Raw genomic sequence first — 19,151 nt, 5'->3', positions numbered from 1 at the left:
TGCTCCATGTGAGGGATTCACACTATGAATGTTTGAATGAGGTATTTAATATGTACACAATCAGTGTAGTAATTTGTGAGTTATTGGTTCAAATCAAGTGTGTCTCCATGACTGTTACTTGGCCAAAGATCGGCTCAGATCATTTTCAAAGATAAATTTATACATAAAAGCAGGTAATCACAAAGTGTTCTCAATTCTTCTTTTCATGAATTAATGAAATCAGAGCCATAAAAAACACGACCCGACTGGAGTAAAATTCTGTTGCGTGCGCGTTTTGTGTGTTGTGTGATATACATGCTTTGTATAAATATAGGGCAGGAAAACACGGAGGAAATGTTTGTTGGCTGTTAATGCAACTTTGAGCCATTATTTTCCAGGAGAACACTACCCTTTCTCTCTCTCTCTCTCTCTCTCTCTCCTCTCCTCTCTCTCTCTCTCTATCTCGTCTCTCTCTCTCTCCTCTATCTCTCATCTCTCACTCTCATCCTCTCTCCTCTCACTCACTCTCTCTCGTCTTCTCTCACACACACTATCACATCACACCTCACACACCACCACACACACACACACACACACACACACACCACCACACACACCACACACACACTGCTTCTTGCAGCTCTGCCCTCTTCCTCTTGCCTGGAAAATAAGGAGGGCACCAGAACAATGTGGAGCTCAGGGGGGAAGAGGACAAAAACAGCAACATACCGATAAAAGGAAAACAGTCTTTATTCTCCGATTTTTTTTCTCTCAGAGGTTTTTACCAAGTCTTGTACTTCTGTCAAATGTGGCACTCCTGTTGCACATCAGCTTCATAACAACAGGATTACTCACACTGCATGTTTGCATGCTATGCCACTGTTAGCACAACATGTGACTTCTCCTCTCATCAATGCAGGTTTGTTAATGTTCTCTCTGTATATATGTATTTTCTCTGTCTCCACCTTCAGCCTTCTACTGAATGTTATTTTGCCCCATAGAGGGCCTGAGAGTAGAGAAACATCCATGGGCCATGCATGCGTTCCTCACATTCTGAAGCTAAACCACATGGCTGCTTTAGCCCTAATGATATTTGGATGACTAGCATAACGGGCATCCAACTTCCATTGAAGTGGGCGCAGAATCAGTGGAGAAGTCGGCCTTTTAGTCGATGCATTGCATGACCTTCGTGTTATTAATCTAATAGCATCTCTTTTTTCCCTCTTAATCTTCTCATCATGCCTGGCTGTTTAGTTTGAAATAAAACTCCCTCTCTCTCCCTCCCTCACACACTCAAACACACACACACACACACACACACACACACAGAAAACAACACGCCCTTGTTATTACTGGAAAGTAACAACTGACATCCCGCTGCAAACGGGTATGTACCATATGAACAGTCATGCCCCAAGCTGGGATGCATAAATACAATCCTACAGTTACATTTCCCTGCGAGGTGGCGGTCTATCAGCCTGTACATGCTCAGTTTACGATAATATGAGGGCCCCACCCATTGGTATTAATACCCCTGAAGACAGATATACATGCACTGGAAGACCACCCTACCGTGATCGTGCGTGAAGCTACTCTGTGGTGCGTGAGTATGTCTTTATCTGGTAGCCATGACATGTTTGCCTCACCCCAAAGACCTAACGAAGTCAAGAAGTCTTCCAAATAACTGCCCTGGTGTAACCCTTGATGCTCTGCCGAGCACACAAACACACGCACACACACACACTCCAAGAAGTCGCACAAACAAGCAGATTGTCTATGTTATCATACATTTTATCAGTTGTCTTGGTTTTGTCACTTAATCATGAAACTTCACTTGAAATAAGTCGCATTTAATTTGTATCAGTGGATTCCACGGGTAAACCACATCGAGGTTAATTGCTTTGTGGAACACAGTTCTTAAAGCTGCATTAATGGATCTTCAAAATAAAAAACAACTGTTGGTGAGACATGAAGTTTCCAGTTAAGATACCAAACACTGAAATATTAGCAGAGGTTTAAAATTCGCTTACCTGAAGAATGGATGTCCAACAGTTCTGTCTCTAACTGTGGTTCAGTTTCTCTCTCCTCCAACTCCTGATGGAATCTCCTCAGCTGTTAAATGTTGTCTATTTGACAAATTTATAACCAAACACAGGGATTTTTCATCAACATAAGAATATTTGTTAAGGTGGCTTTAAACCCCCCCCCCCCCAAAAAAAAAGGAATTTAAAAAGAAGAACGAAGGGTATATGAAAAACAGTTATTGCTTAGTTAGCGGTCAGTAATGCATCCGTTACCAGTGAATTATGGTCTGGTAATCGTGTTAATGATGTACAGCAAAGACAGATGGAAAATCTGGGGAAGGTTAGGTTGAAGTGTTAAGATGTAATGTAATGCTTCAGGACTTTAAAATGACGGTCAAATAGAGCATTAATAAATGGTTATTTATGATCAAGTAATACTTAATCAGCACTCACGTGGCATTAACAAGCCATTATCAGTGCATTAGTGCCGCAAAGTGTTACTGAGAGATGTCAGTGCGTAGGAAACATGGGAGACATGCAGATGCTATTTATTCCTTCCCAATGTTGATTCCGAACGTGTGAGATATGGTTGGTGATCTTGTCCTCGTGTGATGAAAAATACACACGTACAGTTGATCTAACTAGCACTAATAATGTATGTATGTGTGATGTGATGTCATCGTTGCTGTAGGACCTGGCTCAGGTTGTAAAATATGAAGAAATAAAGAGAATGAAGCAGCAGAACTTGACTCATGTTAGATATCAGTTAATTCTTCTTCACCGCCCTGGTGAAGAAGAGTCGGTAAAAGCAGCATGGCACAACCTCCTGTGTAAGCTACTGTTTTAAAGCAGCGAAGAAGAGTGGATTTCCTGTATGTAATATTATGAGAAGAGGTTTCGGTGCTCAGAGACAGGACATTGAATCACCAGATCTAATAGTTCTGTTATTCTACCAGAGTTTGTGTAGTTTTAACCTCTTCTGTTTGTAACATTAATCAGAGCTAACTGCGCTAACTGGAAAGTAGCATGGCTAGTTTCAGGTCTAATCACTGATGTGGTATCATAGGTGCACAGATTTGCACGGAACGCTGCAGGACTTGTAGCCCGTATCAGAGGGATTTACAGGACTGACATCAGTGGGAACACCTTTTTTGGAGGGTGCAATAAATGGGTTTTGGCTCATTTAAGTGCAACTCATATTTTTAGATGAATAATTTAGACAAACATGAATGTTTGGCCTGTTTATCACTACAACCATCCCTCCTTCACATCACATCTGTTGTCCTTAAATCTGAGAGTTACTGGCTCACCTTTACACCCCTGAATGATGCATGAGCCTGCCGTTTGTCAGTACAGCTTATTACTTATGGACAGGGATGTGCTGCCAGAAATGCGTTCCCCGTGGAAAAGTACCGGGTGTACAGTTTGTTCTTGTTCTGTTGTCAGATAATGCAGCCAGAAAGCCCTCACCTAAGGGATGTTGCTGCAACCAGAGCCTATTTTTCCTTCGTCTAACCTCGTGCACAGACGCAACGGCTCAGCAAACCGCATGAGCGCAACCTTATCAGCAGGCAAAAGAAGTGCCTCTTCTTTGCAACAGGGCTGACAATTAACTGCCGTGCAATGACTGGATTTCTCTGATAACCTTTTATTTGTTCCTCCTGCACATTGCTTGTCACACAATCTCGCTGCATACATGACCTGCCAGAGAGATGTGCACGGAGATGAGCTCAAATCTCCCCAGGCATATTGTACATGTGTCAGATGTGTGTTGATACAAGTTTACTGCGTGTGTGTGATCGCCAGCACCGTTAAGTCTCTATCAACGCACCACTACCTTGTGGTGAGGTCGCCTGCCGTGATCTAACCGATGGCAACCGTTCCTGGTTATGATCTCTTTGTTGAATTTGGGAGGTCATTAGGTCAATGATGGCGTGCAGAGGCCTACCTGAAGAGACAGTGCCCTCTGGTGGCTGAGTGTTAGCATGCCACAAAAGACGGAACATGGGGGGAAATTTAAAAAAAAAAAAAACAACGAGAATTTTAGAGTGACTTAGAGAATAAGAGTTTTGAGTATTTCTGCTGTTTAATGTAATGAGAGGACACAATCCAAATTATACTGATAAGGAATTGCACTCTAATTTTAATTTGTGGGAATAATTACTATAATATGTGCACATACTTTTGTGTTCACTTGTAAAAAAAAAAAATGTTGAAAAAGGTAAAACATGGCTGCAGTCAGTCAGCTACACATACAGTAGCAATCTAAATTATAGCCGGTGTTGTAGTTGTGTGCACAGTGCTAACGTTCAAATATGGAAGTAAAATACTGTAAATATGGCCAGCAGCCGCTTGTACTTGTATGACTGAAGATCAGGTGATAATAGCAACACACAGAAACTCAATGTAATGTACAAGTGTTTATTTTTGATTTGCAAAACATCTGACAAAAATATTACATAAACACCAATTTATAATAGAAAAAGAAGATCTTTGAAAAAAAAAAAAAACAAGACAAAAGATAAAATTGCATTAGAATTTAGATGACTTAACTTTTTTTTTTTTTTTTTTTTTTTTGATAACTGGAGCCATAACATGCTGACCTACACAGGCAGTTTATGGCTAGTAGATTCATCAGTATGCATGTGTTACAAACATTACATTAAGTGCTTTTGTTGGTTTGGGCATTCAGTTTAAAGTGGCATGATTTTGGGTTCACAATGCAGGGTTAGATTCAATGCCAAATTCAAAAGTAGTACAGATTTATTTACATGGCTGACGCAGTGCTAAGTAGTAAGCCAATCTCACAGCCGGACAGCCGTCCAATTATTCATTGCGTTTCCCCTGCATTACACGGGTCATATGGCACACAGCTCAGGGGAGGCGTGACCATGGCAACCATCTTCCTCAGTATTCACTGATCAATAAAAACTCCTCATTCATTTCATTCAGTGTTTACCTGAAGCAGTTTGACATGAATACAAAAAAACTTGATTTCAATTCTCCAAGGTTGAGTAGTTGCTCTGTTAATAAGATACTCGGATCTGAATGGATTTTTTTTTTCTTTTCTGCTGTCTAATAAGTGCCGTAAAGTTGCATACGTTTTCAAAAAGACACCTTCCGATGAGGCCTGTCGCGCTGACGAGGGCAGACACTTTGGACGATGCCCTCATTATGTAGTGTCGATAACACACAACTTGGTGATGCTCAAGATAAAAGCAGCATTGCATGGATACTGAAGATGTCACCTCTCTTAACTCCCCTGGTTGACCAAACATCGGCAGGGAATGATGAAGGTGGGGGGAGCAGACTTTATGACAGCAGAAGAGGTGAAGACACGGAGCGCGAGGGTGCCGAGGAAACGAGTACGAGAGGACAAGGTGAGGATGGTTTACTACGGAGCCACAACCATGCTAATGATACACAAGTGGAGCGTAAACACACCTCTCACTTCTCCTACTGCCACAAAGTCTTAACAGGTTGTTCCTTCTTTACAGCTGCATTCACTCCGCAAAGTTCTTCTCCTGAACTCGTCCTTAAGAACTTAAAAGACAAGGTACGTTTCAGCAATGTAGATATCAGCAACCACGCAAGTATCCTTAAGACAGCGCTAAAGGACAACGTTGCAGAGAAGGAAACGCATTTTGGAGCAATTGCAGCCTGTTCCTAGCCAGTCTGGGCCCTGTTGGTCAGAGTGCAGGCACTATATTAAAAACACTCCTGGTAGTTTGTGCGTTAAAAAAAAATAACCAAAGGCAATGCTAAGTCTGAGAAGAAAACTGTACAAAAAGAAGAAAACAAACTATGAATGACTTCATTAGCTGGACTCTCCCAAAATCTGTGAGATATCTCTGAGGTAATCATTGAAGTATGACTCATTAGACAGCAATAAATACCAACATGAATACATATATTACAAAAGTAAAAACAGAGGCAAATGCTTAATGCTAAAGCAAAATTTGAGCTAAAAGAGGTAGGTTTTTTAGGTAGATTATGGTGTACATCCATTGCGGACACTCCTTTTTGTAAGAACTACATTGAGTTGATTCCATTACAATCCCTGTCCTGAAGGGAGGAACAACAACAACAACAACAAAAAAACAACAAAAAAAAAAAACAGACTCGAGAGAGCCTTGGCGCGGGAGATGGCCTACGGGTTTTCCTATGAAGGATATATGTGTTTTATAGACAGGATTTGTAATGGCAACAGTTTTACAAAAAAAAAAAAAAACAAAAAAAAAAAACTTCAAACATATTTAACAAGATAAACTGTAAAGCTTGCTGGTGATAGTGTACCATGAGTTGTATATTGCAGGTATTGTTACTGTGTTACGATCTTGAGGGTAACAGTTCCCAACAGAGATGTGATGCATCTCGTTTGTGGTGGATTTCCTTTGCTGCGCGGTTCGTCTTTGAGCAACAACCACGATGCAGAGGGAAATCTTTCTGAGCAGCCTTCCGTGCTGAAACCCAACAGGAGAACCCGAGGATGTGCCCACATTTAAGATCTGCATGTTATGTACAAATGAGAAAGAAGAACCTCCGGTCAGAACATCTGCCCGCTGGTGCGATGAACAAGTTCACTTGGCGGTGATACATCCCACAATTTTCCTGTTGGGTCTCTTTTTTTTTTTTTTTCAATTGTTTTTTTATTTTTCAAACCCACCCAGAGCAACTCTACGTCTACCCTGTTCTTGTGTGGAGGGAAGTCTCCCTGTGGCACTTACATGGTCACCAAACCTTCTACTGTATCGAACAAATCAACACCGCATCTCCATCTCAAAAGAAAACAGAACAAAATCAAACCCTATTCAGAAAAGTCCGCATGGAGACTTTTCATAACTTCAAAAAGTCAGTGTTCAGTAATTAAGCACAGCATACCGCCTCATCAACTGTAGTGATACTATACATATGAGTGGTACTGCCTAAAGACACTCAAGCCTTAAAATGCTCATATTTACCATGTGGGCTCATAATAAGCCACAGTGACAGAATGGAATTGATGGTTTGGATAAAGAACCCATACTGGGCACGACTCTCCTCCTGAATGAGTAACACACGCGGTCTCACACTACGATCTCTGAGGATGTCACAGGAAGCCCTAGGTGTGACATAGGAAGCCCGGGAAGCCAATCACAGGAACGGTTTAAAAATTTTCTGTGTCACAGCAAATAGAAGACAAAGGAAAGTTTGAGACATCGCGGGAGATTACTCCCCCCCCCCCTTTTTTTTTCTTCGCTTGAGCTCAAGACTCCAGCCAAGTGGCCTCTACTAAAAGTCATCTGCACGTGGCAGGAAAAACAAAAAACAAAAACAAAAAAAGAGACATCAGTTGATATAAATAGCATTTAAATTCTCTGCCGTTTGATGCTGTCCGATGAAGCGGAAGCCAAACATGACAGCAGAGCAGGCGTGAGTTCTTCCTTCAAACTAACTGGTCCAAAGCCACATGAATGTGTGTGTGTGTGTGTGTGTGTGTGTATATATATATATATCTATATCTATATCTATATCAATTCTGGAGTCATTTGCTGTCACATAATATGTCAGGTACGTAACGATGAGCTCGCTGCTGATCTATATGGCTTCTGTCAGAGAGTAGCACACTTTTACTTGTCCTATTTTGTACGTCAGTCAAACTCATGATAATTTGGCTGTGTAGATACACGAGTGTTCCCTGTGTAGAGTCTAAGAGCAGATCTAGTGAGAGAGTCACAAACACAATAAAGGGTCAGTACTGTATTTGCATATATTTTGATAAAATAAGCCTTGAGAAATCTCCACTGGATGACAGAGAAAACTTTTCCAGTATCTCTGCTTGATTCCTTGGTGGCAGATGTACGTTTTACTTCTTGAGGACTTTTCAAATTGATGCCTTTCTTCACTGGAATTATCATCACCAAGTGTTTTATGTTGAAAGATGAAAGTGTCATGTAAAATATGGACATAAGTTTAAAAATGTAGCTAATATACTGCCACATTCTTCTACTTTCTTAAGTGTTACTTCAATATCAATCATCTCAAATGACATTTTCCACATCTAAGTAACAAGCACTTGTACTTTTACTTCAATGCATTTGAGAGGTCCAACTTTACCACTGTGACTCAAGTAAATTCTGTGATCAGTACTTAATACTTTCACTGAAGTCACTCTGGCACGGAAACTATACTTTCACTTAAGTACAGATGTTCAGTACTTTGTCCACCTCTGGAAATATCTATAGCCCTATGTACAGCGGCGGACACGTTAGATATACCTGGTATTTACAGGATGCAGCCACTAGAGGGCTGCGCAGCATACATCATCAAACGGGAGGGCCTGGGTGAAGAGGTGCGCCACCTCCACAACCAAGCCCCCAGACATTCTAGAAAATCCACTTCCCAGTCAGAAACGAAAGGGGCGTGATATCTGTAGAGGTCTGAAGCAGCTTCAAAGCTCTAGGCCCACTGAGCTCACTGTATACTGAGGAGAAACAATTCATGGAATTGTTTTTAAAGTTGAAATGATGTAAGAAAAAAAACAAACAAACAAACAAACAAAAAAATCAACAACAACAAAAAAATAGAAAGCATTCATGGCAATTACATCCATATCTATGCCAATTCCAAGTATGATACGCAGCTATATATTAACACGTCAGGCCTCTTGCTTTGGCCTTGATTTTCTATTCCAGTTAGATTTGGCATTTTAGCCCTTTAAAATCTGTGATAATATAGATACTGTATATTAATACATAGGCTTGAGTAAAAGGTGATATAACAGTGCTTAGGATAAACATGGTAGCAGTTAACTATTTACAGGGATAGAAGTCAAAGAAAGAGAGAAAGAGGGAACAATTTTTAAAAGCAACAAGCCATAATGCGGGCCTGTTTTGATTGACAGTTAGCAGTGTAAAATTAGCTAACATATTTAGTGGCTAATTCTCACCTCAAAAACCAGACACCCCAAAAATCCAATCAAAATCTTGCTAAATTACAGATTATACTCCGTACTCGGCATTTTATAACCGGCACGATCCTTCATAGGTCGTGAGGCTAGTCAGAAAAAATGTTAGCATGTCGAGTGGCTGCATGTGTCAGAGAGAGCTATGGAGCAGCATGGTTGTTTTTAAAGGTATTGAAAAGCTTTTGAGAAAGATGACCATACCCCTTTGGTGAAAGGTCAAAAGCATGTGTTTTGAGAAAGTATACACAGTCATATACATACACTGCCTTGGAGAGAAGCAGATATAAACAAAAATGTTGAAACATCAAACATTTAAAAGTAATGTGGAGGCACTGCTTTTGCACGGATATACTGAAATGTCATTTCACTGTTTCTAAAGTGTTCTGTGTAAAAGTTGCTGTTTCACATAGGCGATGTAAATATAAAACAACCCCAGTAAAACCAAGAGGTAGCTCAACTGAATGGCTAAATGATAACTGAGTATGCTTGTAGTGTTAGTGTGTGTGCATACACACACAAACACACACAAAAATGTCCAGGCATTTGAAGCAGCTTTTTGTTGATTTAAATACAGACAAAAACAATGTATATAGGCAGAAGTTGTATGTATAGCTTAATTGTATTGAAGGAAGTTCCCTTGTTTACTGTCTTAACGTTTGCTTGCTCTCCATACAGACTTCTTTAGACAATACACCTACAAGGAGCAGTACACACACACACACACACACACACACACACACACACACACACACACACACACAGAACTTTCTTTCATCCATGCTTCATAATTTCACACCTCCATTTAGTCCATCCAGCACATCCTCCTCTCCCATCCTCTATTTTTATCTCGTCTCCAGCTTCCTATCCGCTGCTGAGGTTGAGACTGGAGACAGCTCTTAGGAGACTTCACTCCCAAACACCTCCAACACCAGTGGGGTGAGCTGCATGCTGTGCTCAGGCTGGAAGGAGAGTGAGCGGTACTGTTTGGAGTGCTCCTCGTTGAGGCTGCGCAGGTCGGCCAGCTTCTGGATCATCTTGGCGTAGAGCAGTCTTCCTCCTGGGTGGTGAAGCTGGATGTAGGCCTGGAGGGTCTCTGATAGCCGGTCTTGGAGGGCTTCGATCCGTGCGTGGTCCTGCACACCTGGGCGGTCTGCAGGTGAGGACAAGATAGTTAATGTCTACGAACAGAAATGCAAGTTATAGAAATGGATAATTAAAGGATTGAGGATTCCAGTTTAATGATGGAGTCACTAGATGCATCCCAAATAAACATGAAGTCATATCACACGCACATAATCACACACAATTCTGATCAGGTGGTTGGCTAATTTTAGATCAGGGGAGCACATCTATGCAATGTTAATGAGGAGCCTCAAAAGAGATGCAAATACCCAGTTACTTATACATGCCTGCTTGTATAACTACACATGCATAATGTATGCGCTATATCATCTGCAAATGCACGGCATATGAACAAATGTGTATTCAGATAAAGGCTAATGCTCACATAAGATGAGAAATCCTCCAGATGCGAAGATTCAATGTGTGTGTGTATGTGTGTGTGTGTGTGCGTATGAGAGATTCATGCTGTGTGACACTGGGCAACAACGCTTCACACATCAAACTGTTTGCTCATCTTCTGCCACAAAAAAACCCACAATGAAAATATTCTCTTTAGGAAAAACAAAGAAAGGAAACAGCAAACAGGATCCCTGATCAATTATTCATGACGGCCCTGGTCAGGGTTCTTTCCTCCACACGGCCAGACCTACAGTACCTGGAGAAAGTAAGCAGATGGCCATCAGCAGCACATGTTCCTCCTCGTGCAGGTTGAGCTTCTTCAGGCCCACCTGGAACTTTACCAGTGGCTCCAGCAGCTCCAGAGTATGGCCCGCTATCAGAGATACAACATGGCATTACGGTCTCTGCAGCACATACCAGTTCCACGCTAGATCATAGAGGGAAGAACCCCTGGGAATGTTACTCTCTCTCTCCCTCATTAATACTTCATCACGCCAGTGGGAAGCACTGATCTTTCTGATCTTTCATGTGTAATAACTACAAACTGCTGATTGGACACTTACTAGAAGAAAACTGAATTACAATCAACCTACACACCAGCAGCTTTGACAACAAAATGATCAAAATATCTCATAGTGAACGAACAGCCGCAGTCCACTGTTGTGGTGGAGACTGTGTTAAACCTCAAACCATGATTTGTTCAGATGATATTTAACTAATAAATTATTCAATTAATTTAAATGGGATCTCTCTTTCTATTATTCTATGCATGTGTGTCGTCTGTGTTAAGTATTCAAAAATGTAATGAGAGAAAGTTTGGCTTGCATCCGTTGTATTTTTAACAACGTGTATATATTCAACAAAAAGTACTGAAAGAGCAATTAGATCAATATAGACACGGAACCTTAGCTGCTATTGGTTGCTACATAACAAAGTTGTGTTCAGGTCAACTATAAAAGGGATATTTTTAAAACAGTTTCCGATCCTGGTCCAAAAAGTTGTTGTTTTGTGCATTGCGCAGGTCAGAAGTGACATTCTTTGGCTGATCCTACAAAAAGCACTCTTGTTTGAGAGGCAAATGAAAGCCATGCCCACAGGGGCTTCCGCAGACATGTAGGACTTGTTGAGGAGAAAAAAAATCTGCATTTGTGTCCTTCGCCTATGGGTACGTATACAGGCCGGAGCCAGAAACCATCTAGGCTCCCACACGAATGATCCAATCGCCTCCTTAATGCCACTTCCTTTTAGCGCTGAGGATAGTTACCGTGTAACACACACGTCCATTCTTAAATTATCAGCTGAGCAAAATTAGTTGATAAGCATGCATAAACATATAATGCTAAGCACGAGTTTGCTTGCCCAGCAGTGACTGTACACGTGGCAGCATTTCCACTGACCTTTGGTGACATCGCTGATCTGGTATTTGAAGTCAGGTGCACCGCAGCTCCAGGACATGTCCTCCAGATTAAAACTCTGATTGGAGCGCAGCATGATCACCTCAATGGCGCTGGACTTAAGCAGGGCAATCTGGTCCTCAGCAGTCAGCTCCCTGCAAGGAAAACCATCACTTAGCGTGTGTCAAGTACAAAAACAAAATGATCCTAAATGATTTAGAGTTTACTGAGTTAATGTCTAATGTTGAGTGTTGTCTATTGTTGAATCAGATGCTGGTAAACAACCAAGCAAAGGCTCTATTACAGAGTCCAAGTATCAGTCAGGAACTGGCCTTGGTTCTCAGTGGTGTGCTTTCTTTAGATCTAATTCATACTATTATGTTTATGAAGAGGTGAACACAGTTCAGGCTTCTAATCATTCATTAGTCATGTTAACCATCTAAATCAAGCACACGGTCGTCCATGATAATTCACCAATTACAGGCCAGTTACTCTTTATACTGTAAAGTGTATAAACCTCGACATGTTACGTTGTCCGCTTTCTGCTGGGGAAAGCTGCGCTGCGCATGAGCCTCTCATGTGATAAACATTTGAACTAATGGTCTTTAAAGCATCTGCGAGCATCGTGCGTTTGAGACGCTGAGGAAATAAATACAGCAGGCAAGCATGAGACACAAGCTGGATATCTGAAAAGTCTGCTGGGATTTTTTGGGACGTAGAACAAAACCTGGCAGGAAAACTATGTATGAACGCACTGGTCGTTTTTGGGACTGATGGCCTTGTGCTTTCATGTCTTCTTTCAGACTAGTGAGAAACATTCAAAGAAAATGAAGTGCGTACTTAAGTTTGGGTTCTGCTGTGGATATTTATTGAAATTAGTGCACGTTATTTGCATATCTAAGGATGCAACTTCAAAAACCGTGTAATGCAAAAATGAACGATCTTAATTTTAAGAAGCAGCTAGTGAAGTTTGAGTGTGATATCTTTTGTTTCATTACTCATCTGCAGTCTTCTATTATTTTACAATACCAATCTTTATTTGTCTGCAAGTTTGTTTTTCTCTCATCCTCTGAGCCAGTAATCAACACTTCAACGGAACCAAGACACATCAAACTTTCGAAACTGTTTTAAATCAAGTCATACTTGGAAGGTTGATTTATAACTACTTTTATTCGTACAAACAAATGTTTTTTTGTATTTAAAATGTTGACAGTTTTTTTTCTTGTTCAAGGAATTATAAAAATTCATCAAACGTTAGCAACGAGAAACTTAAAACGTTCATATCTTTGTCCTGGAAACGTTTGAGCAAGGGAAACAAATTCAATTAGTATATTGATGTTTAAACACAAAATTGTACAACAAATAATCCATTATTAATGACAGACAACAATATTAAGAAATATACTGTTAATCTGTTAAGTGATCAGCTGGGGAGGGTTCGTGGTGATATTAATCAGTGAAATTTCAGGTCAGGCCTTAAGAGAGATCATAAGGGAACACACATTCCAAAGGTAGTCCGACCACATCCATCACTCGCTGCCAGTGGGAATGACAACTTTCAGGAAATACAGGCCCTGACTCGTTTTAGCCTTGACTTTGGGGTGACCCCTGAGACACAGAGCATTTCTCCCTGTCAACACACTGTGTGACTGGAAGGCAACAGTCGCCTTCATTGTAAGGTAAAAAAAAACAATGACAACCCCCGCCAGTCATTATACATTTGACCTCAAATGTCACAAATAATGTGCTAGCTTACATTTTAAGAGCAATAATATACTATGTCATTTCCCTCTATGCAAATCAGGGGGAACATATTTTTATTTCCTAACAATTGGTGTTGACGATTCTACCTATAGAGTTTTTAGGTAGAATTGTCACCTGTGGGTGTAGAAGCAAACATGCCTGATGACTGCTGAGTAATAGAGGAGTGTCTACCTCTAAGTTTGGACAATCACCTGAAGTGCCAGTAAGAGGACTGTAAATGAATAACTGCCCATCAACTCACCATAAACATGATTATAATGTGAAGATACATGAATATACTTTCATCTATGGCCTTTGACTGTGGCACCACATCAACTAGAAAAACAAGTCGGCGTACAAAGTCACCAGAAAACATTCAGGTGAAAAGTCACTTTCAGAATACAAATGACAAAACACACAAAGAGGAGATGTGGAGGTTGTGTCAGTTCACTACAATAGAGTGAGATGGTAGTTTGCCATTTTTTTTTTTTGTAAAGACAGAAACACGGTGACACAAATGTTTGTCTTCTTTTCTATGTCACAGTGTTCTGTCAGTTACAAGCCTCGGGAGATTCAGTCAAATGCAAACCCTGACAGTACGACACCGGATTACACAAGTAATTATTCTACCCTAACACTTGTACAGTTTTTCTTGTCCTGCTGTAACTCGAGTGAAGCCATCTTTCTCCAGATTATGAGTCAAGGAATCCAATTCATCAGAGGAGTGTGTTGTTGTGCATATGTACCTGAACCCGGGGATCATCTTGGCAAAACCAATGACCTTCTGGATGCTGTAGGAGACCAAGTCAGCCAGATGGGGCAACATAGAGAAACTTGAGCCCTCCTCCTCACTGGAGTCGGGGCTGCTGCCCTGCTCCTGGTACATCATCAGCAAGTTGTTGAAGTTCATTTTGGTGTCTACTGATTCTGCAGAGAGGAAGATGAAAGCAGCAGAAAAAAGGAAATCACAGCATGCCAATGTCACACTTCTGCTCTAAATATGAAGGATCTGTGCTCAGAGAACAGGGAGAAATTATGAAAACAGCGGAAGAGGAGGGGGCTGCTGATGGAAGTGATTAGCTGAAAATGCACAAGTAAGGTCAGTAGAAATGAGATGACAGCCTTGAAAACATGTGAAGCCTTGAGATGTAGCTGGAGTTGTTTTGCGTCGTCTGTCTCCGCAGAGTGTTGGAAGTAGGCCGTGTGACCGTGTCCCTCGCTGTGTTCACTCCATTAGTGACAGATGAATTAATGAACTGATGTTTACTGGTGGGGTCAGGTGTCTGTAGAGTTCAGGTTATTCATAGGATTTCCACTCGATTCTGAGTAAAGCTGTGCAACGAATTGTATAAGCCAATGAACTGAGAGGAAATAGCTTAAGTATTAATAGTCTTTTTCTCAAAACATGTCTTCCCATTGAAGTTCATCTGTTTTCCTTCCTCCATTCAAAAGAGGGCTTGTTTCTAGAAGCAACTACGCAGGACACACTAGTCCAACAGTCAGTGTTTTTACTTGATTTAAACCAGGTTTTAAGGGTGAGCGGCTCGTACCTGGTGAGTGACTGAAGGAGTCAGAGGAGGCATCAGACAGTGAGTGGAGGGAGGCGGCTCTGCTGGCGCTACGTGTCACTGGGCCCTCGCGAACAGGAGGCTGGACAGGAGAAAAGGGCACAGGGAAAGAATGCTTTAGATTTATACAGTAAAACACTTCTTCTTGCACACTCTTCATCTGTTGTATTGTATAAATTATGAATTAATCATGGCAGTTATAAATGAGTAAATATTATTAAAGCTTTTAGCATAGCAACCAAACACACCCTGTTTCAGTACCAAAAGGTGTATTTTCGTGAGGTGATTCCAGGTCAATGTTTAAGTACAGGACAAACATGTATTTCCTGGGTTACAATATGTCTGATCTCCTGGTTCTCAACTGCCTGCTAAATCATGATAAAATAATTAAAAGAGCCTTCATTGAGAGAATTTTTCCTCACAAAAAGAAACCAGCATTAATAGTGATTTACAGTATACACTGAAAGATTCTTTTATTATCATGCCCTTTATTTTTACTATTTTACATCTGGCAAAATTTAAACATGAAGTGGGCCAATGTTGGCCCACGGTTGGGGCAACGCTACAGATTAGATCTCTAAGGACTGGAGGGTAACCAACAGTTTCAGAGGAGAAATAGAGGTGGGTGTGAAGGTCATGTGTAAACCAGAGGAAAGATGTTGACAGAGGTAGAATTAAGTTCTGCTGTGAGAAATCTCCACATTAAAATACTACGCAACATAAATCTCCTGCAGTGTAACTAAAATGATCCCAGCTGTTAAAGTATTATCAGTGTTTTTATTTCAAAGAGTCAAAGAAGAAACGTTCAGCCTGAGGTGGTGTTTGTGCTGGTTCAGGTTCATCAGAACTGCTTCTGCTTACACACTCATAAAAACTTCAGTCGTCTTTATTTTTACTTAAAATCCCACAGATTTGTTATCTAAGCTCTGCGGGCTATCTGAGTAAGTCAAGTTGCATACAGATGATTTGATGATAGGCATAAAAGGATTGAGACACACACCCTGAAGCGGCAGAAGTCAGAGTAGGAGTCATCATATGTTTTGTGGTGTGCCTCCACCAGAGTGGCGATGACCTGGCTCTGTTCCTCAGTAAGCCGCGGCCGCCGCGCCTCCCTCTCCGCTTCGCGCTGTGCCTCCTCATCCTTTCTCCGCTGAATTAGGTCCTTCTTCCTCTGCACTTCCTCATCTGTCAGAATGACTGGGGTGAAACAAAGAGGCAAACAAGTGAGTTACACATTCACACTGAAGAAATAAACAGACATGGAGAAAACTGTTTCGCATGAAAATTACCTACATTAAAAGTACAGAAAAAAGCGGCACACAGCTGATTAAAGACGGGCATAACAGAAAACAGGTGTAGCATCAAAATCAAAATGTACTTGTGTTTAACATTGTGATGATAGCTATGTCAATATGGTGTTGGGTGGGGGTGTTGTTATTCTCTGGAGGAAGAGAATGGGAGGGGACGGATCCATATGGAGACCCCTGCTGCACAGAACAACTGAGAACATTGTCTTTGTTCTGTTCGCTCCTTGTTGTTCTAGCCACTGAATTAGCTCAGAGAAAGAGAGAGAGCGAGAGTGAGCGCGAGAGAAGGAGAGAGAGAGAGAGAAAGAGAATGAGAGAGAGACAGAGAGAGATGGGGAGAGAGAGACAGAGAGAGATGGGTCTCCACAACATGCGGCTGTTTTTGCAACAGCAACAACAACAACAGCAGTGCATGCCACTGGCTCCTGTTCACATACAGTAATTCAATGTCAATGCCAACACTCTTGTGATATTCCCAGAAACACTACAGGGGAAAAATGAGCTGGAAAAAGGAAACCTTTGAATAAAAGAGGCCTGTGGACAATATCCGGATATCAGGAGAAAACAAGAAAGATGTACCTGCTATTTACAGAGCAGGAAAATAAACACGACTGTGTGGGGAGAAGATGCCTCGCTAGATTGTACATACCAGCAGGTGTTTAAACTTCAGATGGCGTATACTTACTGTATACAATATGGGGAGGCTCCACGAGTTCAAACAGAACATGTAAACATTGTAACATGGGTGAAAACCCAGAGATACTTGACCCGAGGCCAAATATTACATAATATTTACAAGAGCCATCATAGGCCCCCCAAACTGAAAACAGTTGTGTAAATTTTATCATCCAGCAGAGGAAAAAAAAGGAATGATTTATTTTTTAAATATCTTGAACATGCATATAATTCAAATACAACATATTTTATTAATATCTAAATTGTATATGTGTATGGAAGTCTTAGATTAGTGCTGCAATGTCAAGCGACATCTAGAGACGTCATGATTCAATCCTAGTAATTCACAAGAATCAATAAAATAAACACTTATTAGAATGATGCCCTTCACCTGGCAGGACAAACTAGAATTAGCCAGCAACAGTAAAATTCAGTGTTGTTTTTCCTGCAAGCCCCTCCTGAATGCATCCCATCAGCGGGCCAGCATGATGCCTTGAAGACATATGGGTCACCTGTCGTACTTACACTCTTTCATCATGCCAATGTCCACGCAGCGTTTGAGCCGGCATGCCTGGCAGTGGCGCCTGTTGTCCTTGGTGATGGTGCAACTGCCGTTAAAGGGACAGGTGAAGGTGGCCTTGCGCTTCATGCTGCGCCTAAATAAATGTACACATTTTACAGGCTTTTAAAATACAGATATGGCAGTTTCTGCAACATAGGACTGGAAGAACGTTAAGACTTAATGTGTGCATTTGAACATGTCTGAAACTACACTTACAACAGAGCTGGGAGTAAGGAATGTGAGTTCAACAGATGTAGCAGGCACTTGTGACAATCGCAGCAACAACAATCAAACAATGGAAGAACTGGATAAATATTTTTGCCCTTCAAGTGAATGAAAGAGCCAGAATATGGATGAGTGCCAGAAAATCCGGGGTAAAGGATGAGTCAAGCCAAGGGGTGACGCAAAGTGTAACGTTTTAGTTCGTGGTGGAAATGCATGCATGAACATTGATACATCGCTGAGAGGAAAAACACGCAGACACACATTAGTGAGAGTTCAAACAAGGGCCAGCTGAGAGAGGAGGAAGGGGAATGGTAAACATCCATTGACTCGATCCTCTCCGTTTTAGTATCAACACTGCAGAGAGGAACGTACGCAGATGACTGTCACACAGACAAACTCACTGAAGAATATTTGCTTTAGTTGTGTCTTCAGTTAGATTGAAAACTATAAAAGAGCCAGGAGGCACTATAGCTATAGGGACGGTCCATCCAGCTGCTGCTGCTGGTGTTAGTGCGATCATGGCAGCTACACAGAATTTAGCATATGTTCTTATGTAACTGTGGGTGTGAATTAACTATGTGTTCAAACCTTCGTATGCAAGCTAATGTGTATATGTCAATAACTTGGTCAATGTGCATCTTTGTATTTTCATCAGGGTGGTATGAGCTGTTGTGCTGGCCACAAAAAGCATTCCAGGTATTAGTGTGTGTGTGTGTGTGTGTGTATACATATCTACGTGTACTATATGCAGGTTTGCTTCCTCACTCACTGGTTCATGTGTTTTTATACCTGAAAAAACCCTTGCAGCCCTCACAGGTCATGGCATTGAAGTGAAAGCCGGTGGCTTTGTCACCACACACACCGCAGATCCGCGGCACATTCCTATCGAACTCATCAGGGGCAAGAGTGGATGTACTCACAACCGTGGGCTCCATCACTACACAGAGAGAAAGCACAGACAGAAACCGTAAGTGGAAAGCATATCCATACATTTCAATAAATGTTTGAATCAGAAACTTGGAAGTAAAATCAGAGCATAATTTGTACAGCGCTTTTCACAGACGTGCACCTGCTTTACAAGAAAACGACACAAGCAGAACCAGTCAGAACCACATATGACAGTCAATTTCAGAACACATAAGAATTATATGTGACAGAACACCCTTACACTCCTTAGTAGATATGTGTAACACATGAGAATATCAGA

At 41.3% G+C, this 19,151-nt stretch overlaps 1 protein-coding gene across 1 annotated transcript in view; it reads right to left on the bottom strand.

The window, feature by feature from the left end:
• Positions 1 to 4,414: 4,414 nt before the first annotated feature.
• The window catches only part of LOC147267802 (vitamin D3 receptor B), a 31,129-nt gene continuing 16,392 nt past the window's right edge, over positions 4,415 to 19,151 (bottom strand). The window contains exons 3-10 of the mRNA XM_086198860.1: positions 18,734 to 18,881; positions 17,683 to 17,813; positions 16,176 to 16,372; positions 15,158 to 15,257; positions 14,354 to 14,534; positions 11,868 to 12,019; positions 10,727 to 10,843; positions 4,415 to 10,099 (exon numbers count right to left, since the gene is read on the bottom strand). Of these exons, the coding sequence (XP_086054986.1) occupies positions 9,846 to 10,099; positions 10,727 to 10,843; positions 11,868 to 12,019; positions 14,354 to 14,534; positions 15,158 to 15,257; positions 16,176 to 16,372; positions 17,683 to 17,813; positions 18,734 to 18,879 (1,278 nt within the window). The 5' untranslated portion in view covers positions 18,880 to 18,881 and the 3' untranslated portion in view covers positions 4,415 to 9,845. The remainder of the gene's footprint in view (positions 10,100 to 10,726; positions 10,844 to 11,867; positions 12,020 to 14,353; positions 14,535 to 15,157; positions 15,258 to 16,175; positions 16,373 to 17,682; positions 17,814 to 18,733; positions 18,882 to 19,151) is intronic.

This window comes from Aulostomus chinensis, chromosome 3 (assembly GCF_037954235.1).
Source record: "Aulostomus chinensis isolate RoL2024-O1b breed Wild chromosome 3, RoL_Achi_v1.0, whole genome shotgun sequence".
NCBI lineage: Eukaryota > Metazoa > Chordata > Actinopteri > Syngnathiformes > Aulostomidae > Aulostomus > Aulostomus chinensis.
The sequence above is the reverse complement of the archived record's forward strand: the minus strand, read 5'-3'. Positions and strand labels throughout refer to the sequence as shown.